Source organism: Mobula hypostoma, chromosome X2 (genome assembly GCF_963921235.1).
Source record: "Mobula hypostoma chromosome X2, sMobHyp1.1, whole genome shotgun sequence".
NCBI classification, from domain to species: domain Eukaryota; kingdom Metazoa; phylum Chordata; class Chondrichthyes; order Myliobatiformes; family Myliobatidae; genus Mobula; species Mobula hypostoma.
In genome coordinates, this window is record NC_086129.1 from 19,027,890 (window position 1) to 19,049,674 (window position 21,785).

Genomic DNA, 21,785 nt, shown 5'->3' on the forward strand with positions numbered 1-21,785 from the left:
GGACACCTTTGATCTAGTCTCTGCTCTGGTCTTTCTCACAACTAAAGCTTATTGTTCCTGCTATCCCCTCATTGAATCTCTACCCTTTCCTGGGCTCAATACCTTCTCCAGTGTCAGGTCCACAGACTGGAGATACAATTCAATTTGAATACATTTTTTCTCCAGAGAATCAGGAGACTGCAGATGCTGGAATCTGGAGTGCAAATGATCTTCTGGAGGAGCTCATTGGTGGAGCAGCATCTGTTGGGGAGGTGCATGCCCCAATGATGCAACTTGCCCCACAGAAATCTTCCAGCAGATTATTTGTTTCTTTTGTATTTCCTTTTGTTAAAAAGTACAATTCCATATATTGCATTTTTCTGTAACATGAAGTGGAGAACTTGGGATACAACAATCTCGATCTCTGCTTCCTTCATCTCAGCCCCCCACCACCATTTTTCTGTAAGAGCACATGGCTAGTCATCCAATGCAAGGTTTGAGTTTAACCCTGCAAGTAGATTTAGTGAATCTGGGGTTGCTTAGGGCTGAATGAGAATTCCACCAACCCCAGTACAAAGATTAGCATTTTTAGTCACATGTACATCGAAACATCGAAACATGCAGTGAATTGTGCCAGTTGCTTCTACAACCAGCACAGTCTGCGGATGTGCTGAGGGCAGCCCGCAAGCATTGCCATGCTTCTGGCACCAACATAACATGCCCACAACTTACTAACCCTAACCTATATATCTTTGGAATGCGGAGGATACCGGAACATCTAGAGGAAATACACACAGTCACAGGAAGAATGTACAGACAACAGTGGGAATTGAACCCAGATCACTGGTGCTGTAAAGGCCTCTGCTAATTATTATGCAACTCTGCCACCCTCTGTTGTCCATTATGCTAGTACACTGCCCCAGTGCTGGCAACCAAATCATCATAGCCACAGGTACATTCCCAAATTTTGTTGATAGCAGCAGGCTCCAGGGACAATCTGTGACAAAATATGGCAATGCAACTTGGGGATTCTAAGGTCGATTTCTGACAGTCTTTACATAAGAGATGATTATGAAACATCAAACCTTGGCTTCTGAGTGCAGGAATATTACACCATAGGAGCTAAAAATACACAGAGCATAATTTATGTTGGAAGCACAGCTGGATTTAAAAAGAAGTGTTTGCATGATCTTCTGATTTAGCAGAGTGTTTTTATAGTCCTGAGATACTGGATACTTCCTTCTGCATTAATATGTTTAAAATGAATCCCTGGAGTAATACTTCAACCTTTTTCAGAACAGTAACTGCTATACAGAGTACAGAATTACCGAGAATTTCAAGCTGTATCTGATAGCAGACCTATCAGTCTCATTTTAATATTTTTGTAGTCAAAGATACTGACTGAACTTGAATAGTATCAAACGGTTGACAATAATATCTTGACTTCCCAGTAAGAATGGCTGAAATGAAGGAGACCCATTGGCTTGAAGTCTGTGTCTTTGATGTGCTACTTTTCTTTTCTTTTACTTTGGATGTGGGCATTACCAGAAGGGTTGGCAGTTTTGGGGTGTCAGTAACTATTCTTGGGGTGTTTATCTTGAAATGAGAGGACTGTAAGATCACTTCATGGGACAATTAAAAAAATTCACCAGGTTGTTGTTAGATTGAAGTCACATATAAAAGGGAGCATGAAAAATAACAAATTTCTTTTTCCAAAGCCATTAGTGAATTATTTAAATTTTCATGTCAAACTGAAGGTGTCAAACATCACTTTTACTGTTGAATGTTATTTATATTCAGTTTCTTAAACTAATTTCAAATTTTCAATTTATCATGATTTGAATTAATAATGTTATTAATCCATACCTGCTTTATTCGTGTCATAGCATACTCATTTAACTATTCAAACCCTTGTCTGTCAATATGGAAATGAGAGGGTTAACATTTTGGAAGCATTTGATGGGTCTGGTCCTGTAGTTGCTGGAGTTTAGAAAAATGAGGGGCCATCTCATTGAAACCTATTGAATATTGTAAGGCCTAAGTGGAGCGGAGAGGATATTTCCTATAGCGGGAGAGTCTAGGACTAGGGGGCACATCTTCAAAATAGAAGGATGTCACTTTAGAACAGAGAGGAGGTAGAATTTCTTTAGCCAGAGGGTGGTGAATCTGTGGAATTCATTTCCACTGGCGGCTATGGAGGCCAAGTCATTGGGTATATTTAAAGTAGAGGTTGATAGTTTCTTATTTAGCAAGGTTTTCAAAGGTTATGGGGAGAAGACAGGAGAATAGGGTTGGCAGTGATAATGTAGGTTTTCACAAGTAAAAACAGTATTACGTTTAAGAAAAACCATAGCAACTCATTTATTGTGGTCCAAACATGGAACACAAAACACGGTAAAAGTACTTTATGTAACTATGTCTTCATGTCAGACCAGCCTCTTAAAGTGAAGCCCAACTGAATGTCAGTGGCTGTGAATGATATATGTTTCCACCAATTACATTACCATACAATAATAAATTATTGATTGAATGGCAGAGCAGACTTGATGGACTGAATGGTTTGATTTAACCAATTTCCCCCTGGGATCAATAAAGTATGACTATGACTATTCAGCTCCTATGCCTTATGATATTATGAAATTGAGATCTGGAATGACCTGGCACATAAATAGAGTCAATGTCATTTTTTTCATCTTCTACAACCTTGCATCTACAAACTGAATTAATTTCTTTTCCAAAGACACTGTAATTTAGTTTTATGCCTGAAAGATGGGTGAACTCTACAATAGAAGTGTCTGCTCCATAGGTGCTAAGATGAAGTGCAGTGGGAGCTCAAAATAGCTCTGCCTATCTCATGTTTTGTTGGTTTGAACACACATCGACAAACCTGCACCATATGAAAATTGCAATGGAAGTTGGGGGAGGTGGGGAGAGAGAGTGAAACAAAGGGAGCACTGTGCAGGAAACTACAACTCAGGAAACACAACTCTTTCAGGATCCCAGAAACCACAGGAGATGGCGAATCAGCCTAGTTTTGGGGACTGGGACAGATGACTCCTCCAGAGCACTTCCCAAAATGGTTATAGTCTGAATGAAGAATATTCTGTTAAATATCTTATGATGATTCCATTCATTTTAATGTTGGTAACTAATAAAACAAGTCATAGTATATTAAAGCAAATGATTTATTACTTTCCTTTTTCCATCCTAGATCTACTTGATAGTGGAAACATTTGGTTGAATGAAATAGCTTAGATAACTGTTTTCAATTGTTGAGTCTTGCTGAGTAGTGTTAAATCATTTATTGGAAATTGTCTCTTTATATTAAAATACATTACTTTCTATTTTAAGCTCTTGTGCAGTGGAGCTTGGGGAAGTGCATTAATCTGGAAGCACCTTGATTTCCAAATAATCCCTTTTTATTTATAATAAATCATCTAATTCTCTTTAGACAAAAGTAAGCAGAACACAACTTAACTTTGGGGAGAAATGTGCAAAGGAATTTTTAAATGTTTCTCCAGCCAGTTGATGGTTTGTTTTCAAACCCAGTAATTGTGAAATCGTAACACTGCACTCTCAGCATGTTTACAGTGAAACGATTAACTCCTGGCCCAATTCCTAAGTCCTGTTTGTGTATTATTTCTTGCAGTCTGGCTACTAAGTAATTGCTTAAGCTCATGATCTTACCTTTTCTTGGCCAGCATTTAAAATTCTCAGACAACTTTAAACCATCAAGTTTAAATATCATTCTTTCTGAACTCAATTTTAGTTTTCCACATTTAAATCATATTTTGAAATGCCACAGTTTGCTTTGGAGAGCTACAATGCATTCCAGACTTTCAGTTGTACAGATACCCTTAAACCTTTATTTTTGGAAAAATGCTACAACATTTGCAAATAGTTCTGCAGTTATTTCAAATGCTGGCCGAACAATAAGCGCAGTGTGTGCAAAAAGTGAAGGTAATGTGTCATATTACCTTACTGGCTGGTGGTTCGGTGCCAAGTTCCAGGACTCATACAATGCAGAAGAGGCCATTTGGTCTATTGTAACCATGCCAGCTCTTAAAAGAGTTATCTAATTAACCAAACTCCCCTTGTCTTTCTGCAAAACCTTGCAAAGTTTCCCTTTCCTGTTACAATCCTGATTCCCTTACAAAGTGACTCCTGAATCTGCTTCCACTTTCCTCTTCAGGAAATGTATTCCAGATCGCAACAAATAGTGGGGAAGTAGACATTTCAGCACCATCACATTCTACTTTAAATGTTTATAAGATTTTATGTTACTTTTCATTCAACAGATCAGGGTTACTTTCTCTCAGTAGATACTATTGGCCAATGTCTTTTGGGAAATTTGGGCAACCAAGATAACAGCTTAACTTACAGAAGGCAGGGGAGCAGCAATAGCATCTGAACATCAGCTGTCAACAGCTAGTCTTTTGTACTTTGCTGACAATCTAAAGTTTAGCAACACATATTGCAGGTCTCTCAGCCTTTCCATGATTAATTTAAGTTATTAATAAAAAAATCTACTCGCTGTATGCAGATGTCATTATGTCATTGGTAATGCTAATATTTGTTGCCTGACCAGATTCAGCCCTGAATTAACTTAATAGTCAATCTGGCAACATGTAGCATAGATCTGGAGCCTAGAGGCACATACAAGCCTAACTGAGTAAGTAAAACAGATTTTATTCTATGAAGGAGGTTGGAGAAAAAGTTGGAATTTTAAAATGATGCTGTCCTTACTGTGACTAATTTTTCTTGAAGTTCAGATTGCATTTGCTACTTGAATTTAAATCCCCCAGCTGTTGTGGTGTGTTAAGATTCTTCTTTCTGAATACATGATCCTGAAATTTGATCCCCAACCTAGTCATTTAACCATTGCATGACGAAGCACCAGGCTTCTGCCATTTCTAATTTGTATACATCAAAACAGTAGCCACTGACCACCAGGCACAAAATGCTGGAGGAAGTCAACAGGTCAGGCAACATCTCTGGCGGGAAATAAACAGTCGACATTTCGGGCCAAGATCCTTCATCAGAACTGGAAAGGAAGGGGTCAGAAGCCAGAATAAGAAGGTGCAAGAGAGAGAAATAAGTACAAGCTGGCAGGTGATGTGAGACCAGGTGAGGGGGAAGGTGTGTGGGTGGGGAAAGTGGGATGATGTGAGAAGCTGGGAACTTTTCACATATGTCCAAGTTTGATTACAAAACCAAGGGAAACTTCTTCACTCAGAGGATGGTGTGACTGTGCAATGAGTTGCCAGCAGAAGTGGTAGATGCTGATTCAATTGTATTGCTTAAGAGAAGTTTAGATACAACATCGATAGGAGAGGTTTGGAGCAATGTGGTCTGGCTGAAGGTAGATGAGACTATGCAGAAGATCAGGTGAGCATAGACTAGATGAGCCAACGGGCCTTTTTCTCTGCTGTAATACTCTATAAATCTATGAGCAAATTAAGAGGGATTGTGAGTACATAGAAACATAGAAACATAGAAAATAAGTGCAGGAGTAGGCCATTCGGCCCTTCGAGCCTGCACCGCCATTTATTATGATCATGGCTGATCCTCCAACTGAGAACCCCGCCCCAGCCTTCCCTCCATACCCCCTGACCCCCGCAGCCACAAGGGCCATATCTAACTCCCTCTTAAATATAGCCAATGAACTGGCCTCAACTGTTTCCTGTGGCAGAGAATTCCACAGATTCACCACTGTCTGTGTGAAGAAGTTTTTCCTAATCTCATTCCTAAAAGGCTTCCCCTCTATCCTCAAACTGTGGCCCCTCGTTCTGGACTTCCCCAACATCGGGAACAATCTTCCTGCATCTAGCCTGTCCAAGCCCTTTAGGATCTTATACGTTTCAATCAGATCCCCCCTCAATCTTCTAAATTCCAACGAGTACAAGCCCAGTTCATCCAGTCTTTCTTCATATGAAAGTCCTGCCATCCCAGGAATCAATCTGTTGAACCTTCTTTGTACTTCCTCTATTGCAAGGATGTCTTTCCTCAGATTAGGGGACCAAAACTGCACACAATACTCCAGGTGTGGTCTCACCAAGGCCTTGTACAACTGCAGTAGTACCTCCCTGCTCCTGTACTCGAATCCTCTTGCTATAAATGCCAGCATACCATTGGCCTTTTTCACCGCCTGCTGTACCTGCATGCCCACTTTCAATGACTGGTGTATAATGACACCCAGGTCTCGTTGCACCTCCCCTTTTCCTAATCGGCCACCATTCAGATAATAATCTGTTTTCCTATTTTTGCCACCAAAGTGGATAACTTCACATTTATCCACATTAAATTGCCTCTGCCATGAATTTGCCCACTCACCCAACCTATCCAAGTCACCCTGCATCCTCTTAGCGTCCTCCTCACAGCTAACACTGCCACCCAGCTTCGTGTCATCCGCAAACTTAGAGATGCTGCATTTAATTCCCTCATCCAAGTCATTAATATATATTGTAAACAACTGGGGTCCCAGCACTGAGCCTTGCGGTACCCCACTAGTCACCGCCTGCCATTCTGAAAAGGTCCCGTTTATTCCCACTCTTTGCTTCCTGTCTGCTAACCAATTCTCCACCCACACCAATACCTTACCCCCAATACCGTGTGCTTTAAGTTTGCACACTAATCTCCTGTGTGGGACCTTGTCAAAAGCCTTTTGAAAATCCAAATATACCACATCCACTGGTTCTCCCCTATCCACTCTACTAGTTACATCCTCAAAAAATTCTATGAGATTCGTCAGACATGATTTTCCTTTCACAAATCCATGCTGACTTTGTCCGATCATTTCACCGCTTTCCAAATGTGCTGTTATCACATCCTTGATAACTGACTCCAGCAGTTTCCCCACCACCGACGTTAGGCTAACCGGTCTATAATTCCCCGGTTTCTCTCTCCCTCCTTTTTTAAAAAGTGGAGTTACATTAGCCACCCTCCAATCCTCAGGAACTAGTCCAGAATCTAACGAGTTTTTAAAAATTATCACTAATGCATCCACTATTTCTTGGGCTACTTCCTTAAGCACTCTAGGATGCAGACCATCTGGCCCTGGGGATTTATCTGCCTTCAATCCCTTCAATTTACCTAACACCACTTCCCTACTAACATGTATTTCGCTCAGTTCCTCCATCTCACTGGATCCTCTGTCCCCTACTATTTCTGGAAGATTATTTATGTCCTCCTTAGTGAAGACGGAACCAAAGTAATTATTCAATTGGTCTGCCATGTCCTTGCTCCCCATAATCAATTCACCTGTTTCTGTCTGCAGGGGACCTACATTTGTCTTTACTAGTCTTTTCCTTTTTACATATCTATAAAAGCTTTTACAGTCCTTTTTTATGTTCCCTGCCAGTTTTCTCTCATAATCTTTTTTCCCCTTCCTAATTAAGCCCTTTGTCCTCCTCTGCTGAACTCTGAATTTCTCCCAGTCCTCAGGTGAGCCACTTTTTCTGGCTAATTTGTATGCTTCTTCTTTGGAATTGATACTATCCCTAATTTCTCTTGTCAGTACAGAGAAGGATTTAAAGCAGCTTCAGTCCCTTGTGGACAAGTTGGGTGAGAACGCGACAGAGAAAGTGTGAGGTCATTCACCTCAGCAAGCAGAACAGAAAAGCAGTGTCGTTGTTCAGTGACATGAGGTTGATGTTGAAGTTCAATGGGACCAAGGTGTGCTTGCACAGGTTACTGAAGGCGAATGCGCAGGTGCAGCAAGTTTTTAGGACTCCAGGTGGCATGTTTGGATTTTATTACAAAGTAAAGAAGCCTTACTGCACTTGCAGTGGGCTCTGATGAGACTGTGCCTGCAGTATTGTGCACAGGTTTCATCTCCTTACCTGAGCAAGGATGGAGTTGATATTGTGGGATTGCAGCAACGATTTACTGGACTGATTCCATATGAGAGTTGTGTAGATTGCAATTGTACTCCTTAGAGTTAAAGCAAAGAAAGAATACCTCTTGACAGTTACAAAAGTTTAAAGGCTTTGAGAAGCTGATTGCAGGGACAATGTGTTATCCGAATGTGGTGTCTAGGACTGGGGACATAGTTTCATTACGAGGGGTAGGCTGTTCAGGACTGAGCTCAGGAGAAATTTCTACAGAGACCTGGTGAACCTTTCCCTGTCCCAGCAGGTTGTGGAAAATGTATTCATTCAAAACAGAGATCTTTAGATTTTGGGATGTTAAGAGAATTAATGTATACAAGTGGAAGAGCAGCTATTACCTTGTTGAATGGCAGAGCAAGCTCAAATGACTGAATGGCCTATTCCAGGTCCAGTTTCTTTCTTATGTTCTTATGTTCAAATGATAAAATTAACCAGGACTATGTTTTCTTGCATGCTCATATCCTTTGCCAAAGGTTGTGGTTTCTCCCGAGCAGACAACAGTTCTAGTTGCTGTATAGGAACTGAACTCAATGCCTTTCCAATGTACTTCTCCCCTAGGAATAGACACATCACCCACTGCTAATATTGGACTGTCTATGCCGCTGTAGTTTACGAATTGCCAGTGTTCAGCCACTCACAGTTAAGTAGCAGACTTGCACAGCTCTGCTACAAGTCCAGGAGGTGCTGATGGACTGATATTGGTCCATCTGTCAATCTGCTCCTCTATCAGATTCCACGTGCACTCTCAGGCCAGTTGTGGTCTTGGTGCCCACTCATTTGAGTGAGGCTTCTTACTCTGGAGATGAGGAGAAACAAGGTAAATTCAGATATTTATTTTTTCAACTTATGTTACATAATTGTTTTTTTACTTGAATTTAAAAAAATTTAAATCATTATGATTTTAATCAATGGCATTTAAAAACTCTTAGAGTACCTCAGAAATTTCCAGGAGGTGAGACTCCACCCCAAGCCTTACCTTCCGTCTGCGTAACCAGGGAGTGCTATGTGGAGCTGTCACTGAAGTCTCATTGTTCTTCAGCCTGGCCTTAGAACGAGGTGGCGTAGGAAAACTGGATTTAAGCATTTATGCAAGATTAATGTGGTTGTGGAGAAAACTTGTGTCAAGAGTGTCTGAGTATTGGACTGCTTTCCTGCAAAGTCGCCATTAATTATTGAATGGATCCTTTGAATGCAATCTCACAACTGAGTTTAGGCCAACTGAAAATGCAGGAACTGAGCCAACAGGGCAAGTAAGTAAGAAATCAGTGAGTGATGGGACCAACAGGGCAGTTCTTTAGCCATTGGGATTGAAAAACAGGGAATGATGGAAATCACATTGGACTGAAATTTATAGTAATTTTTTAATGTTTTACGCTGTACTGCTGCCAGAAAACAATGAATTTCATGATATATGTCAGTGATAATAAACTTGATTTTAATTCAGAAAAGAGGTTAGGTATTGGATTAGCTGAGAAATTGAGAGAGGTAAATAATTAGGTTAAATGTTAAATTTTATATTTAAAATAGCATACACTGCATGGCAATCTCTTAGCATTGATCATTATTAGTAATATTTACTAATTAGTTTCTATTACCTCTTCATTGAGATAGTACAAATTTAAGCAGCAAAGACAGTGTTAATGCTGAAAATTGCTGATTGTTAATGAAACTGATAGAGTTAAAAGGGACAATAACAATGTTTTATTGTTTACAGTGAAGATGTGAAGAAATAGAAATGAAACACTTGCAAAATTTAATGTGGCATTGTTGATGGCATGATACCTTGCATAACCTTTTTCTTTTGCACCGTAGACACTGGATTAATTCTATAAGCAATCGACCATTTGGCACTGAAATGTGGCTAAATTTATGAGAAGGGTGTCAATATCTACCTGAGAGGTCTGAGGTTATTCAGTCACAGAGATCATTCAAGGCTAAAAATGATGATTTTTTTTTGGAATTAAGGGGTATTTGGTCCAGGCAGAACAGTCAAGTTGAGGGGCAGAGGTCAGAGATGGACATTGAATGATGCAGCCCATCTGAAGTTCCATATGGCCCACTCCTGCTTCTACTCATTGCTTTCTCGTGTTAATAAGACAGTCTGAATTGAGACCATTGTGTAATATAATATAACTGTGTTGCATCATACTGCTTGCTTTTATCCCACCCAGTGTTAGGCTAATTTATTTGATCATGTTTAATCCAAACATTTGCACACATCATGGTATTGCACCAGATTGATTACTGCTCAGATTCATACAAGCTGTTGTCACACCAGATTAATTGCTCACAGATAAAGGAACAAAACCATTCCATTAACATCTATGCAAGTCTGAGTCACACCAGGAACAAACTGGCAGTGTATTTGTGAGGAAGGATCCCCAGTATTGCTGCTGTAGTTGCCCTAGTGAATGGCACAATTAAAAACAAAGGTTGCATGAATCTAATCAATCAAACTCAGAATTGTAAACTCAGCCAGCTCCATCATGGGCACCAGCCTTCCCATCACTGAGGACATTTTCAAAAGACAATGCCTTCATGAGGCATTATCCAACATTAAGGACCCTCACTATCCAGGACATGCCCTCTTCTTATTACTACCATCGAGGAAGAGGTACAAGAGCCTGAAGAGATGCTCTCAACATTTTGGGAATGGCTTCTTCCCCTCCACCATTAGATTTCTGAATGGACAATGAACCCATGAACACTACCTCACTATTGTTGCTTTTTTTTGCACTACATATTAAATGTTTTACACATTTTTTATTGTAATATATAGTGTATTTTATGTTTTGCACTGTACTGCCACTGTAAAACAACACACTAGGTGGCATAAGTTGGCGATAATAACTCTGATTCTGATCCTGATTCATGCTTAACATGTCACAGTGTGTTTTTGTTTTGTTTGGCATCATGAACAGCACAGACATTGTGGGCCGAAGGGCCTATTCCTGTGCTATGTTCTATGAAGTTATAGGGGAGAAATTTCACCAACTCTATATACAACAAGGTCCCACAATCCTAAAATGACCTAGGATCACAGGAAGCATTTTCGTGATCTTGTGGCTCACCAGATTGTGAAGCTGGCCTGCTGCTGTTGTTTGTCCTGTCTTGGACAGCAAGGGCTGCTCAGTGTTGCTGAGGCTGAAAACTTCAAATGTTAGGTACACTAAGAACAGACTTTATTCTGGTTTCATAACTTGCTGGTTCATATGTTCAACTCAGTCTCTTATTTCTTTTAGATCCATTGTATGATACTGTCAGGAGATCCGGTTGGGGTAATAATATGAACAATGTGACAAAAGGTAGGTACCTTTAAACATCTTTCACAACTGTATGAAAATCAATAAAGGAGATGTGATAAAGAACAGACCTTTAGCAAAATGGAACCGAGCTGACGAGTGACTTTCTGAATGCATGATTTTGGAATGGAGATATGATCATTTGCAATGTGTACTCAGACTGTGTGTCAGGTAAGAAGGCTCCCCTGTCTAACTCAAACATGGTTCTCAGTGAGGATTGGTTAGGTGATGCAATCTGGAGTTTTACAGTCTAAAAGAAGACTTCAGGAAGACAAAGAGTGTTGGATCTGAGATCCTGTGCAAGAACAGCTTGTACTGGTAGATGCTGTAGTGCATTGATGTTAACACAGTTAGGATATAAGAACAAAATAGAACATTTTCTGCACTGTGTTACCTGGCAACGTGATTGCTGGGGCATTGCACAGGTGGAAATTCATACCTGTGGCAGTTACCGTACTTGGCTGATTCTGCAGTGAAGGTTCAAAGAAGTTTCTCCCCTGGTCGATGCGTCATAATGACGTATGCAAGAGGAAGTTTGTTAAGAAAACTAGACATGGTTGGGAGTACAATTATAGAGTCATAGAGCATTTTGACCCATCTAGTCCATGCCAAACTGTTAACCTGCCGTGTCCACTTGATCTGTACCTGGACCATAGGTCTCCAAACCCCAACCATCCATGTACTTATCCAAACTTCTCCCAAGTGAATCTTCTGCTTTAAGATGGCACCACTGAAGACATGCAACAGATTACTGGTAGTTCAAAAGCAAAGGAATTTGATTAAAACCATTATTAGTAACACTGTTTATGAAGTAAATTGGGGTAAACTATCACTGCAGACAAAGAAGAAATGAGCAAAGGCAAAGCAAGCTTGAGAGGTGTGCTCTGCTGGTACGCTGCAAAATCGATGCACTTGGAGCTGTGCTGGTTGGAGTGGATAGTTCAGAGGGGAGAAGACGGGTCAGAGGAGTTCCGATGCCCATCCAACTAACCTGAGTATGAGGGTGGTCGCTCTAGTGGTTGGGAAGTTGTTGGAATCGATTGTTAGGGATGAGATTACAGAGTACCTGGAGGCACATGACAAGATAGGCCAAAACCAGCATGGTTACCTGAAAGGAAATTCTTGCCTGACAAACCTTCTGCAATTCTTTGAGGAAATTACAAGCAGGGTAGACAAAGGAAATGCAGTGGATGTGGTGTACTTGGATTTTCAGAAGGCTTTTGACAAGGTGCCGCACAGACGGCTGCTTAGCAAGATAAGAGCCCATGGAATTATAGGGAAGTTACTAGAATGGGTGGAGCACTGGCTGGTTGGCAGAAAACAGAGTGGGGATAAAGGGATCTTATTCTGGCTGGCTGCCGGTTACCAGTGGAGTTCCACAGGGGTCGGTGTTGGGACCACTGCTTTTTACAATGTATGTCAATGATTTGGACGATGGGATTAATGGATTTGTGGCCAAATTTGTCGATGATACAAAGATAGGTGGAGGAGCGGGTAGTGTTGAGGAAACAGAGAGCCTGCAGAGATACTTAGTTTAGGGGAATGGGCAAAGAAGTGGCAAATGAAATACAATGTTGGAAAGTGTATGGTCATGCACTTTGGTGGAAGGAATAAATGGGCAGACTAATATTTAGATGGGGAAAGAATTCAAAATGCAGAGATGCAAAGCAACTTGGAAGTCCTTGTGCAAGATACCCTAAAGGTTAACCTCCGGGTTGAGTCGGTTGTCAAGAAGGCAAATGCAATGTTGTCATTCATTTCTAGAGGTAGAGAATATAAGAGCCGGGATTGTGTGCAGTTTTGAGCTCCTTATTTTAGAAAGGAGATACTGACATTGGAGAGGATTCAGAGAAGATTCATGTGAACGATTCTAGGAATGAAAGGGTTACAATACGAAGAACGTCTGGCAGCTCTTGGGCTGTATTCCCTGGAGTTCAGGAGAATGAGGGGGGAATCTCATAGAAACATTCCAAATGTTAAAAGGCCTGAACAGATTAGATATGGCAAAGTTATTTCCCATGGTAGGGGAGTCTAGGGCAAGAGGGCGCAACTTCAGGATTGAAGGATGTCCATTTAGAACAGGGGTGCAAAGAAATTACTTTAGACAGAAGGTGGTAAATCTGTGGAGGCCAAGTCATTGGGTGCATTTAAGGCAGAGATAGATAGGTTCTTGATTAACCAGGGCATCGAAGGGTATGGGGAGAAGGCAGGGGAATGGGGATGACTGGAAGAATTGGATGAACCATGATTGAATGGCAGAGCAGACTCGATGGGCTGAATGGCTTACTTCTGCTCCTATATCTTATAGTCTTATGGTTAGTGTGGCTCAGTGGGAAGAAGGGCCTATGTTTGTGCTGTAAGACCCTATTATATTTTAAATACTCTGACACATTATGTCAAGATGGTATTGCTGAAAATCAGCATTCCAAAATCATACTCATAGAATCATAAATTACTAGTGCATTTAAGACACAAAAAATGTGTTTGTAATCCTCATAATTTAAGTGATAGCATTTTGTAGTGCTGTTTGGTCACCTTTGCCATTTTCATACAATGAATGATAAATATGAAATTTTTAAAAACATTTGGCAATTATGGAGGTGTTATAGTAAGACAGGATCCAATCTACACTTGATGGGTTCAGCTTCATGCCTACAAGGGGCCAATGAAAGTGTTTCTGCTGCTGTCAGCTGAGCCAGTGCATCCGTTTTGTGTGATACAGTAGTTGCTAAGTCATCAAGTCTCCAACGCAGTTCCAAAAATGGTGGTTCAAACAGATTACAAAGTGAAATAGATCTGCACACAGGAAGTACAGTCAGAGGTTGAAGGGCAAAAACACTCAGCAGATCAATCACCAGCTGTGGGAAGAGAAACAGAGTAAATGTTTCAGGGCACATCAGAAAGTTCTAACAAATGGACATTAGCCGAAATTACTTCTCTTTCCATAGATAGATCCTATCATGCTGAGTATTTTCACTATACTCTGTCTTTATTCAGATATTGGTTGGATGACAGAGTTAGTCACAGAAAGTCAAGTCATTACCTTTCCTATTATAGAACCTAGCTGATTCTTGAAAGAATCCTGTCTCCTTCTAATTCAATCAATCTTGCAGTCTTTAATTCTCTCTCTGAGGGAATAAGTACTTCTGCAGGTTTGTTCTGTGTCTCTAAACATGTGTGGGGCCATCAGTAATCCAGTTATCACAAGGATGTTATCCCAGTCCCGTCTTTACAGCGGTATAAAGTTTATGAATCTATTTTTTCAGCTTCCCCTGGAGCAACGCAGAGTGTGAATAAAAGTACAGAACAGCCACGACCCCAACCAGGTAACCGTGCGGAGGAAAAGAGAGAATGCAATGCCTTTATAGATAATGGTATAGATATAGCAATGGAAGAGAGGCAAATGAGATGCAGGAGAATAAAGATGATTTATTTTGTTTTATCAATTATTATTATTATTCTCTTAACAACTTTCTCTCGGTTCATTTTGAAGGGTATCCTACCCAAGTGGTTGAAATAATGGGCAGGTGCAGTAGCTAATCTATATTCTGATCAGTGATTTTTCAAAGCACTGTTACTGGGTAGCAGTCAGTTCCAGGAACCCGAGCTGATTTAACCTCTGCAATAGACATCTTTAACGATCAAATAAGTGCACTGTACTGCTGTTGCAAAACAACAAATTTCACGACATATATCAGTGATATTAAATCTGGTTCTGTTTGCAGTCTTACTAATGGTGCTGCAGCTTCCTGACTGTGGAAAGATTGATTAATACGGTGTCTCGGATTTTTCTGATTGCTTATGGCAATAGTTTCCTTGCGCCCATGACTGCAGTGTCACTGTGATTCTAGAGATTAGTAGCAACCCCAATTAGTCCTGAGATTGTGGCAGAGCTGATGAAGCTCTGAAATCGGTTGCCGAGGATTGCATTTAAATGGTGACCTTAGTCATTTATCTCTAACTTCTCTCTCAAGTCATCATATTTCACATTTCACTTGTTTTTAAAGAAGTATGATTAATTACCGCAATCAAATCATAATGTAAATTTGAAAAAATGTTACTGATGAATAACAAAAGCTGTGCTTTTATCCAGCCAAAAGACTTAATTAATATTTGACTGGTCACAAGTTACCTGACATAATGATATGAGAGGATCTGCCAGTATTCCAGTCAGTTCCATTGGTGCCAGAATATTGTGCAATCTTTCCCCAACTGGGGTCAGTAATGAACAAATACCAGAGACCTTCCGAGGCAGTGCCTGAAAGGGAAGGAGCAGAAGACAAGAATAATTGCAGGCAGGTCTGAAGTAGGCAATTTTGACAAAGTTGTAACATCTTTCTACTTAGATGATTGCTTATTATAGAATTCCAGCATTTGAAGTGAACTTTCTTTTAATTTAAATCCATTTTTATTTAGTTTTCCATTCTGGTGAATACTGAGGAGAGTGCTTCTGTATTTCAGATCCTTATCAAATTCTAGGACCCACCAGCAGCCGGTTAGCCAATCCAGGTAAGACGGTGAATTGACTATCGAGATGCATAGAATGCTGTATGAATGTAAGCTATGTTTACTACATGCACTGAGGTCAATAATGGATGTATAATAAAATCACATTGTAATTTCAGTACTAGAAGAATGTTCTTGTCTTTCAATACACACGTTGGCTATTTGCTATTTATGTCAGAATAGCCAGCAGAAAACTCCATCACAATGGAAAGAGACAAAGGAATAATGATTACCAGACTTTTCCCATTCCTCTGTATAGGGAATATTTATGGAATATTTCATCGATTTTTAATAACATTAGATTGAAAACTGCTTTGAAAGCTAACCGCATATGTGCTCCCATGATTGTGTCAGAATCTGTCCAGTCCTTGCAGCTTTGTAATGTGGCACAGAGCAGTGCAGTACGTGTGTTGTACATGTTATTGTGATGATGTATATACTGTACCTTACTCTGTACAGTCTGAAGTAGAATGCTGTCGAACAGGAGAGATGGTATGGCTCGCAATGTCCATGTCGGATCTTTGAAAGAAGTATCTAATTTGTTCCACTACTATGTTCCTTCCTTTAACTCTTCAATTTTTTCTTACCTTTTGAATATATAAACTATTTTCTTTTGAACATTGCAACTAGATCTTACCCCTTCATGCCTCAGAGCCTACTTTCCAGGTGAAAACAGCTCACTGGCTGAAAAGCTGAATTCCTCCAGCTGGTTCTCTTGCTGATTATATAGATGGTGTCCTCTTTTCCCTAACCTTTTTTTCCCAACATTTTAATCAAAAACCTTTGTCATTTTAAATTCCTTTATTAAATCCGTCCTTAACCCCACTGTTCCAAATGTTCTAACCTTTCCATAAAATTAAAAATGCTTTTCTGATGTCTCTACTCTGATTGTGGTTCAGCAGGCCTAACTCAAAAATCGCTACATTCCTACTTTTTTTCCTCTTTTTAAGGCTATCTTCTGTGACCAAATTTCTGGGGTCAGATTTTGTTTGCTAATTATTACATGTGCAGAATCATAGAATGTCTTTTTGATCATAAATGCAGTATGCAAAGATGCATGGCTGTTTATGCATGGTACAGATTGATAAGTGTGGTGCAGTATTTTAGAATCCTAGTTTTATAGCATCTTGCGGTAGTTTAATGCAGATTAATTACACAGTGGTTTGGTATTCTTTGTGCTGTCAAGTAATACTGTGCTTTAGTGAGATGTACATTGATACACTTATTTGGAAAAAGTTCAGATTAACATAGTATGAAACTGTGTTTTAGTGTGAGTGTGGGCTATTATAGTGTGACATATAAAAATATTATGAGATTTATTGCAATGTGGTACTGTCACTGCATGCACTGCAATTGATTGCATTATGTCTCAGTGTTTTAACGTGGTACAACTTATCAGGGTACGGTATATGTTATGATGGTGTGGTGCATATTTATATGCTGCAGTTAATTATAATGCAATAGGATATTTTAGCGTATTGCTTGTCATTATTACTTGCAATTTGCTATACTTATTGTGAATTAATTGATACAAATGTGTACAGTATTTAAGTGTGTGTTGATATGTTAATGGACGCAGTTTAAAATAGTATGTTCCTTTTTTTTTCCTAACACTCAGGGTGATACAGATAATTACTGTTAGTGCAGTAGATTTTTTTGCAGTTTATCACAGTAGTGCAGTATTTTGGTTTTACTTTGTTACTGTGAGATGTCCATTTTAATGCATTGCAGTTGTACATGCAAAAACATTTATACAGATTTGGACAGGTAACAATTCTATTCCTCCCAACCTGTTCCTTGCAGTTCCTTGGGATTTACAATAGGTATACTCTGTCATTGAAATAGATTCATGAGATCTTACTGAAGAAGTAAAAAAAACCTGAAAAGCAAATATGTCAATTAGAGGGTTAAAACATAGAAAATTCCACTCTGATCCTCCAAATCCTACAGCACTTTCCCTTAGGATAAGATAACCAGCTTCCCACCCAGAAGCAGGCTCGGTATTTGCATGAAGGATTGTTCTATCAATCCAAAACCTAATCCTGCTCTGAGCTATTTGGAAATTTTATTGTAACTCCCTGTTGCAAGCTTACCCATTGGATTGTAAAATGTTCTCAACATCATTACCACCTATTCAAACAAGCAATTCATGGATCTCTGTCACAATGTAATTAACTTGCTGCTGATGTAAAAAGTTGAAACCTAACATTTTGAGTCTGTGATTAAGATGGTTGAAACCCTTTAAGTCCTGCTTAGTACCCCTTTCAAAGCCTCACTGTAGAGTAATCAAAGCTGGAGGTAGTTTTCAAACCATGGTAGAACATTATTATAGACAAAATATTGAATTGCCATATAGATGCCGTGGTTCTGTTTACGCTGGTAAAACAGAATAATGGTTCTACTGCTTCACGGTATTGCTCGTGCAACCGAAAAGATCAGCACACTAAGGCTGATTGACCTCTTTCTTTTTCCACCTGGTTTACTACTTTTCAGTGAAGGACACACTCAACATTGAACCTGTTCTTGTTCATGATACTGCCTTTGAACATATTTTGTCATTCTTGGTCCCGAAGTATAAAGATCCGATTAAAACAGTTCAGCACTGCCCACAGTCTTAATGTTCACAATTATAAAATTGTTAAACTTAGTTTGTTATTATCACATGTACCAAGGTACAGTGAAAAGCTTTATTTTGCATGCCACCCATCTGTATCATTTCATCACATTGAGGTCTTACAAGCAAATAGCAATAACAGAATGCAGAATGAGGTGTTGCAGTTATAGAGAAAAAACATTGCAGGCAAACAGTGAGGTGTAAGCCCACAACTTAGTAGATTGTGAGGTCAGCAATCCATCTTATTGTTCGATCATGCTCTCTGCGCACATATTAAGATCAGTATTGAAAATACTAATAAACAATGGCCCAACAATGCGGGAAGCTGGCCTCTTAACAACAATTACAATTTTATTTCTCATGTTCTGTCAATAAACTTTAGAAGAGTGCTTTATCCAACAGAGAAAATGGTTAGTTTTTTTTTTCTCTTTGGTAATACTCTGACAAAATAACTTTGAAAGTCCGTGGGTTGACATATTCCCTCATCCAGTTGCTTGGGGATTTGTTCAAAAGCTATTGATGCATATTTAAGGCAGGACCTCCTTTCGTGAGGTCATATTGAGTGTCCATATATGTTCTTATCAGTCTTACCAGTGGTATCATGGATCCCAGATGATTCCCATAAACAGCTTCCCTATTAATGGGCCAATAGTTACCCGGATCCATCTTACCTCCTTTTTTAAAGATTGTGATGGCATTAGCCTCCTTCCTGTCTAGGAGTACCTTCCATGACTCCAGGGAGCTGTTAAACATACGAGCAAAGGGCTCACATAGCACCTGTCTCATTTTAATGAGAACCCTCAGGTGGACATCATTTAGACCTGCTGCTCTATCTGTACTAAGGTTCCTGATTTTACTATAGTGTGGTATAGTATTTTACTGAGAGTCAGTGTAATACAGTATAACACAGTGCACTGGTGTTTTTTTTTGTTTTATATAGCATAGTACAGCTTTTTAGCCCAGTGAAGTTTATTACAGTGTGGCAAAACATTTTGGTATGGTTTAGTTTATCATAGCATGGTGGAGAATTTTTGTGTTTTTATGATTATGATGGTTCAGGGTATTTTAGATAGCTAAAGTTTATTGCATTATGGAAAATAATTTTACTATGATGTTTATAATAGAATAGAAGAACATTTTAGTCCAGGTCAGTTTATTGCACAATGGTTCTTTTTTAATCACATTAACCAAATGGTGGTGCATATTTTTACTGTTTCAGTTATTGGTATGCTTTCAGCATTTTAATGTGTGGCAATTTAACAAAGTGTTGGACATTATTTTGTTGGGGTTTAGTTTATTATTGGGTGGCACATAATTTTTCACTGGGTGGTATGTTATTTGACTGTGCAGTTCATTACAGCATTGGCAGTGATTTACTGTGATCTCGTAGTAACACTGAGCAGTGTAGAATTTTATTCCACAGGATGAAGTGGTATTTTAATGTTCACTTCATTCCAGGGTGGTGCAGTATGTTAGTGCAGTTCAATAGATCACAACGTGTCACAAGGATCTCCTGTGTTTTCAGCTTGGTAAGCTGTTTATTTATTTTTTGGCTTTTCCCTGTTAGGCACAATCTTAGTGTGAAGCTCATGATGAGCATGTCATCTTCAACAGGGTCCTGACACAGCAGAAAACACTTTGAATTTCTCTAATTCTTGTAGCAGACAGAAATGTGCACCAACAAATTAAACGATGTCTCCACTCAGTTTATAACAGTGTGGCAACATTGTAGTGTAGTGTAGATCATAACTCTGTGGTCAGATATTCATTGTATAGTTTTCCACAGGCCCTGCAGTATTTTGGTATGATTCAGTTTATTGTCTTGTGGAAAAGGATCATGATGTGAAGCAGTGCAGTTGATTACTCTCTGATGTGGTGCTTTGGTGTCAGTTTGTCACATTGTGGCACAGCTTTACTGTCAAAGTTAATTATTCAGTCTATTACACTATGATAGTCTCAAATTTTGCTGAAATTGATCACAATCATAGAATTTTAATGCTGCACCATATGAACTCATCTTTTAGTGAGTAGATGGTATCATTATGTGGAACAGATATCTCACAGTAATACAATATTTTGGTCTGTGGATTATCACTGTACAATTAAGCTCAGACCACGACAATATTTCAGTGAAATGCGGGACGTTAACATGGTTCTTAACTTGAGAGTTTCCCAGTAGATATTTTATTGCAGTGTAGTGTGGTTTATTAACGTGCTACAATATTGTTGAATGATGTAGTGCAACAGCTAAAGTGCTTACTTGGTCGACGGAGCTCTCAACCTAGTGCTCAAAGGTGGGGAGTTTCTCCAGCACTAGGAGACACACTTGTGGCCAAATTCCCTCTGTCTATGTCATAAATTTTCTATGATTCATTAGTACAGTTTATTTTTATGTGGTACAATTTATTAGAATGATGTCATTTATCACCCATGTAGTAGAATATTTTACTGTAATCCTCTTGATTACTGTGTGACAGAAGTTTATTGTATTCAATTTTATGATATTATTTTGTGATAGAGTATTTTGTGGTGCAAGTTTTAGGGAGTGGTATGGAATTTCAGTAATTTTTGTTGATCACAGTTTGGACAGTATTTTAATGTAATCACAGCTGTTTTTATCTGATTCATTTTAATGTGGTACACAAGAGACTACAGATATGGGAATATGGAGCAAAAAAAAGTCTGCAGTAAGAACTCAATGGGTCAAGCTGCATCTTTGGAGGGAAAGGAAATGTTGATGCTTTGGGTCAAGACCTTGCATTGGGATTACAGTGTGGTGAAAACCATTACTGTATAGCTTTTTGTTATTGTATGGTGTCATATTCAGGTATGAAGTGTGTCATGATGATGTACAATGTGTTAATATACTGTTTACTATGAGGAGATCATAAGACCATAAGATATAGAAGCAGAATTGGGCTATTTTGCCCAGTGAGTCTGCTCCACCATTCAATCATGTCTGATCCTTTTACCCCCTCCTCAGCCCCAGAGTGTGTACATTTAGCTGGTAAATACAATACTGAAGGATCTGTCCACGTCACGGTTAGCACCAAGTTATTGAACCTCCTCTGGTCTTTTTCCTCTACCACTGTTCTTTAGCTCTTCTGTGGGTCTTGGCCTCACGTACATTTCTCTTGATGCATGGTGGATTTTACCATCGAAGAATGCCAGGTATTTGCGGTTAATAAGTGCCTAGATTTCCTGGTTAGTTTCATCAGGTCAGTTCTGGTGTTTCCTGATGGAGGAGCCAAGAATCCCTTTGGAGATGCCGGAGGGACACAGTGAACATGCTGTGCTCTCAGTAAGGGCCTCACGTTTGTCCCCCTTCGCCCACACCTCAGCGAGTTCCGTGTTCGCCATGATGTGGAACTTTTCTTCCGCCGTCTCCATCTCCGAGCCTACTTCTTCGGCAAGGACTCTTCCACCCCCACCGATGACCCCTTCTCCCGTCTTCAACCCTCCTCTTCTTCATGGACACCCCGCTCTGGTCTTCTG

At 39.6% G+C, this 21,785-nt stretch overlaps 1 protein-coding gene across 10 annotated transcripts in view; it reads left to right on the plus strand.

Annotated features, from left to right (window-relative positions):
• Nucleotides 1–21,785, plus strand: part of fli1 (Fli-1 proto-oncogene, ETS transcription factor) — a 73,304-nt gene that overhangs the window by 43,013 nt on the left and 8,506 nt on the right. For all 10 annotated transcript variants that reach the window (XM_063038778.1, XM_063038774.1, XM_063038776.1 and 7 more), the window contains 3 exons: nt 11,111–11,173; nt 14,437–14,496; nt 15,632–15,679. In XM_063038778.1, the coding sequence (XP_062894848.1) occupies nt 11,111–11,173; nt 14,437–14,496; nt 15,632–15,679 (171 nt within the window). The remainder of the gene's footprint in view (nt 1–11,110; nt 11,174–14,436; nt 14,497–15,631; nt 15,680–21,785) is intronic.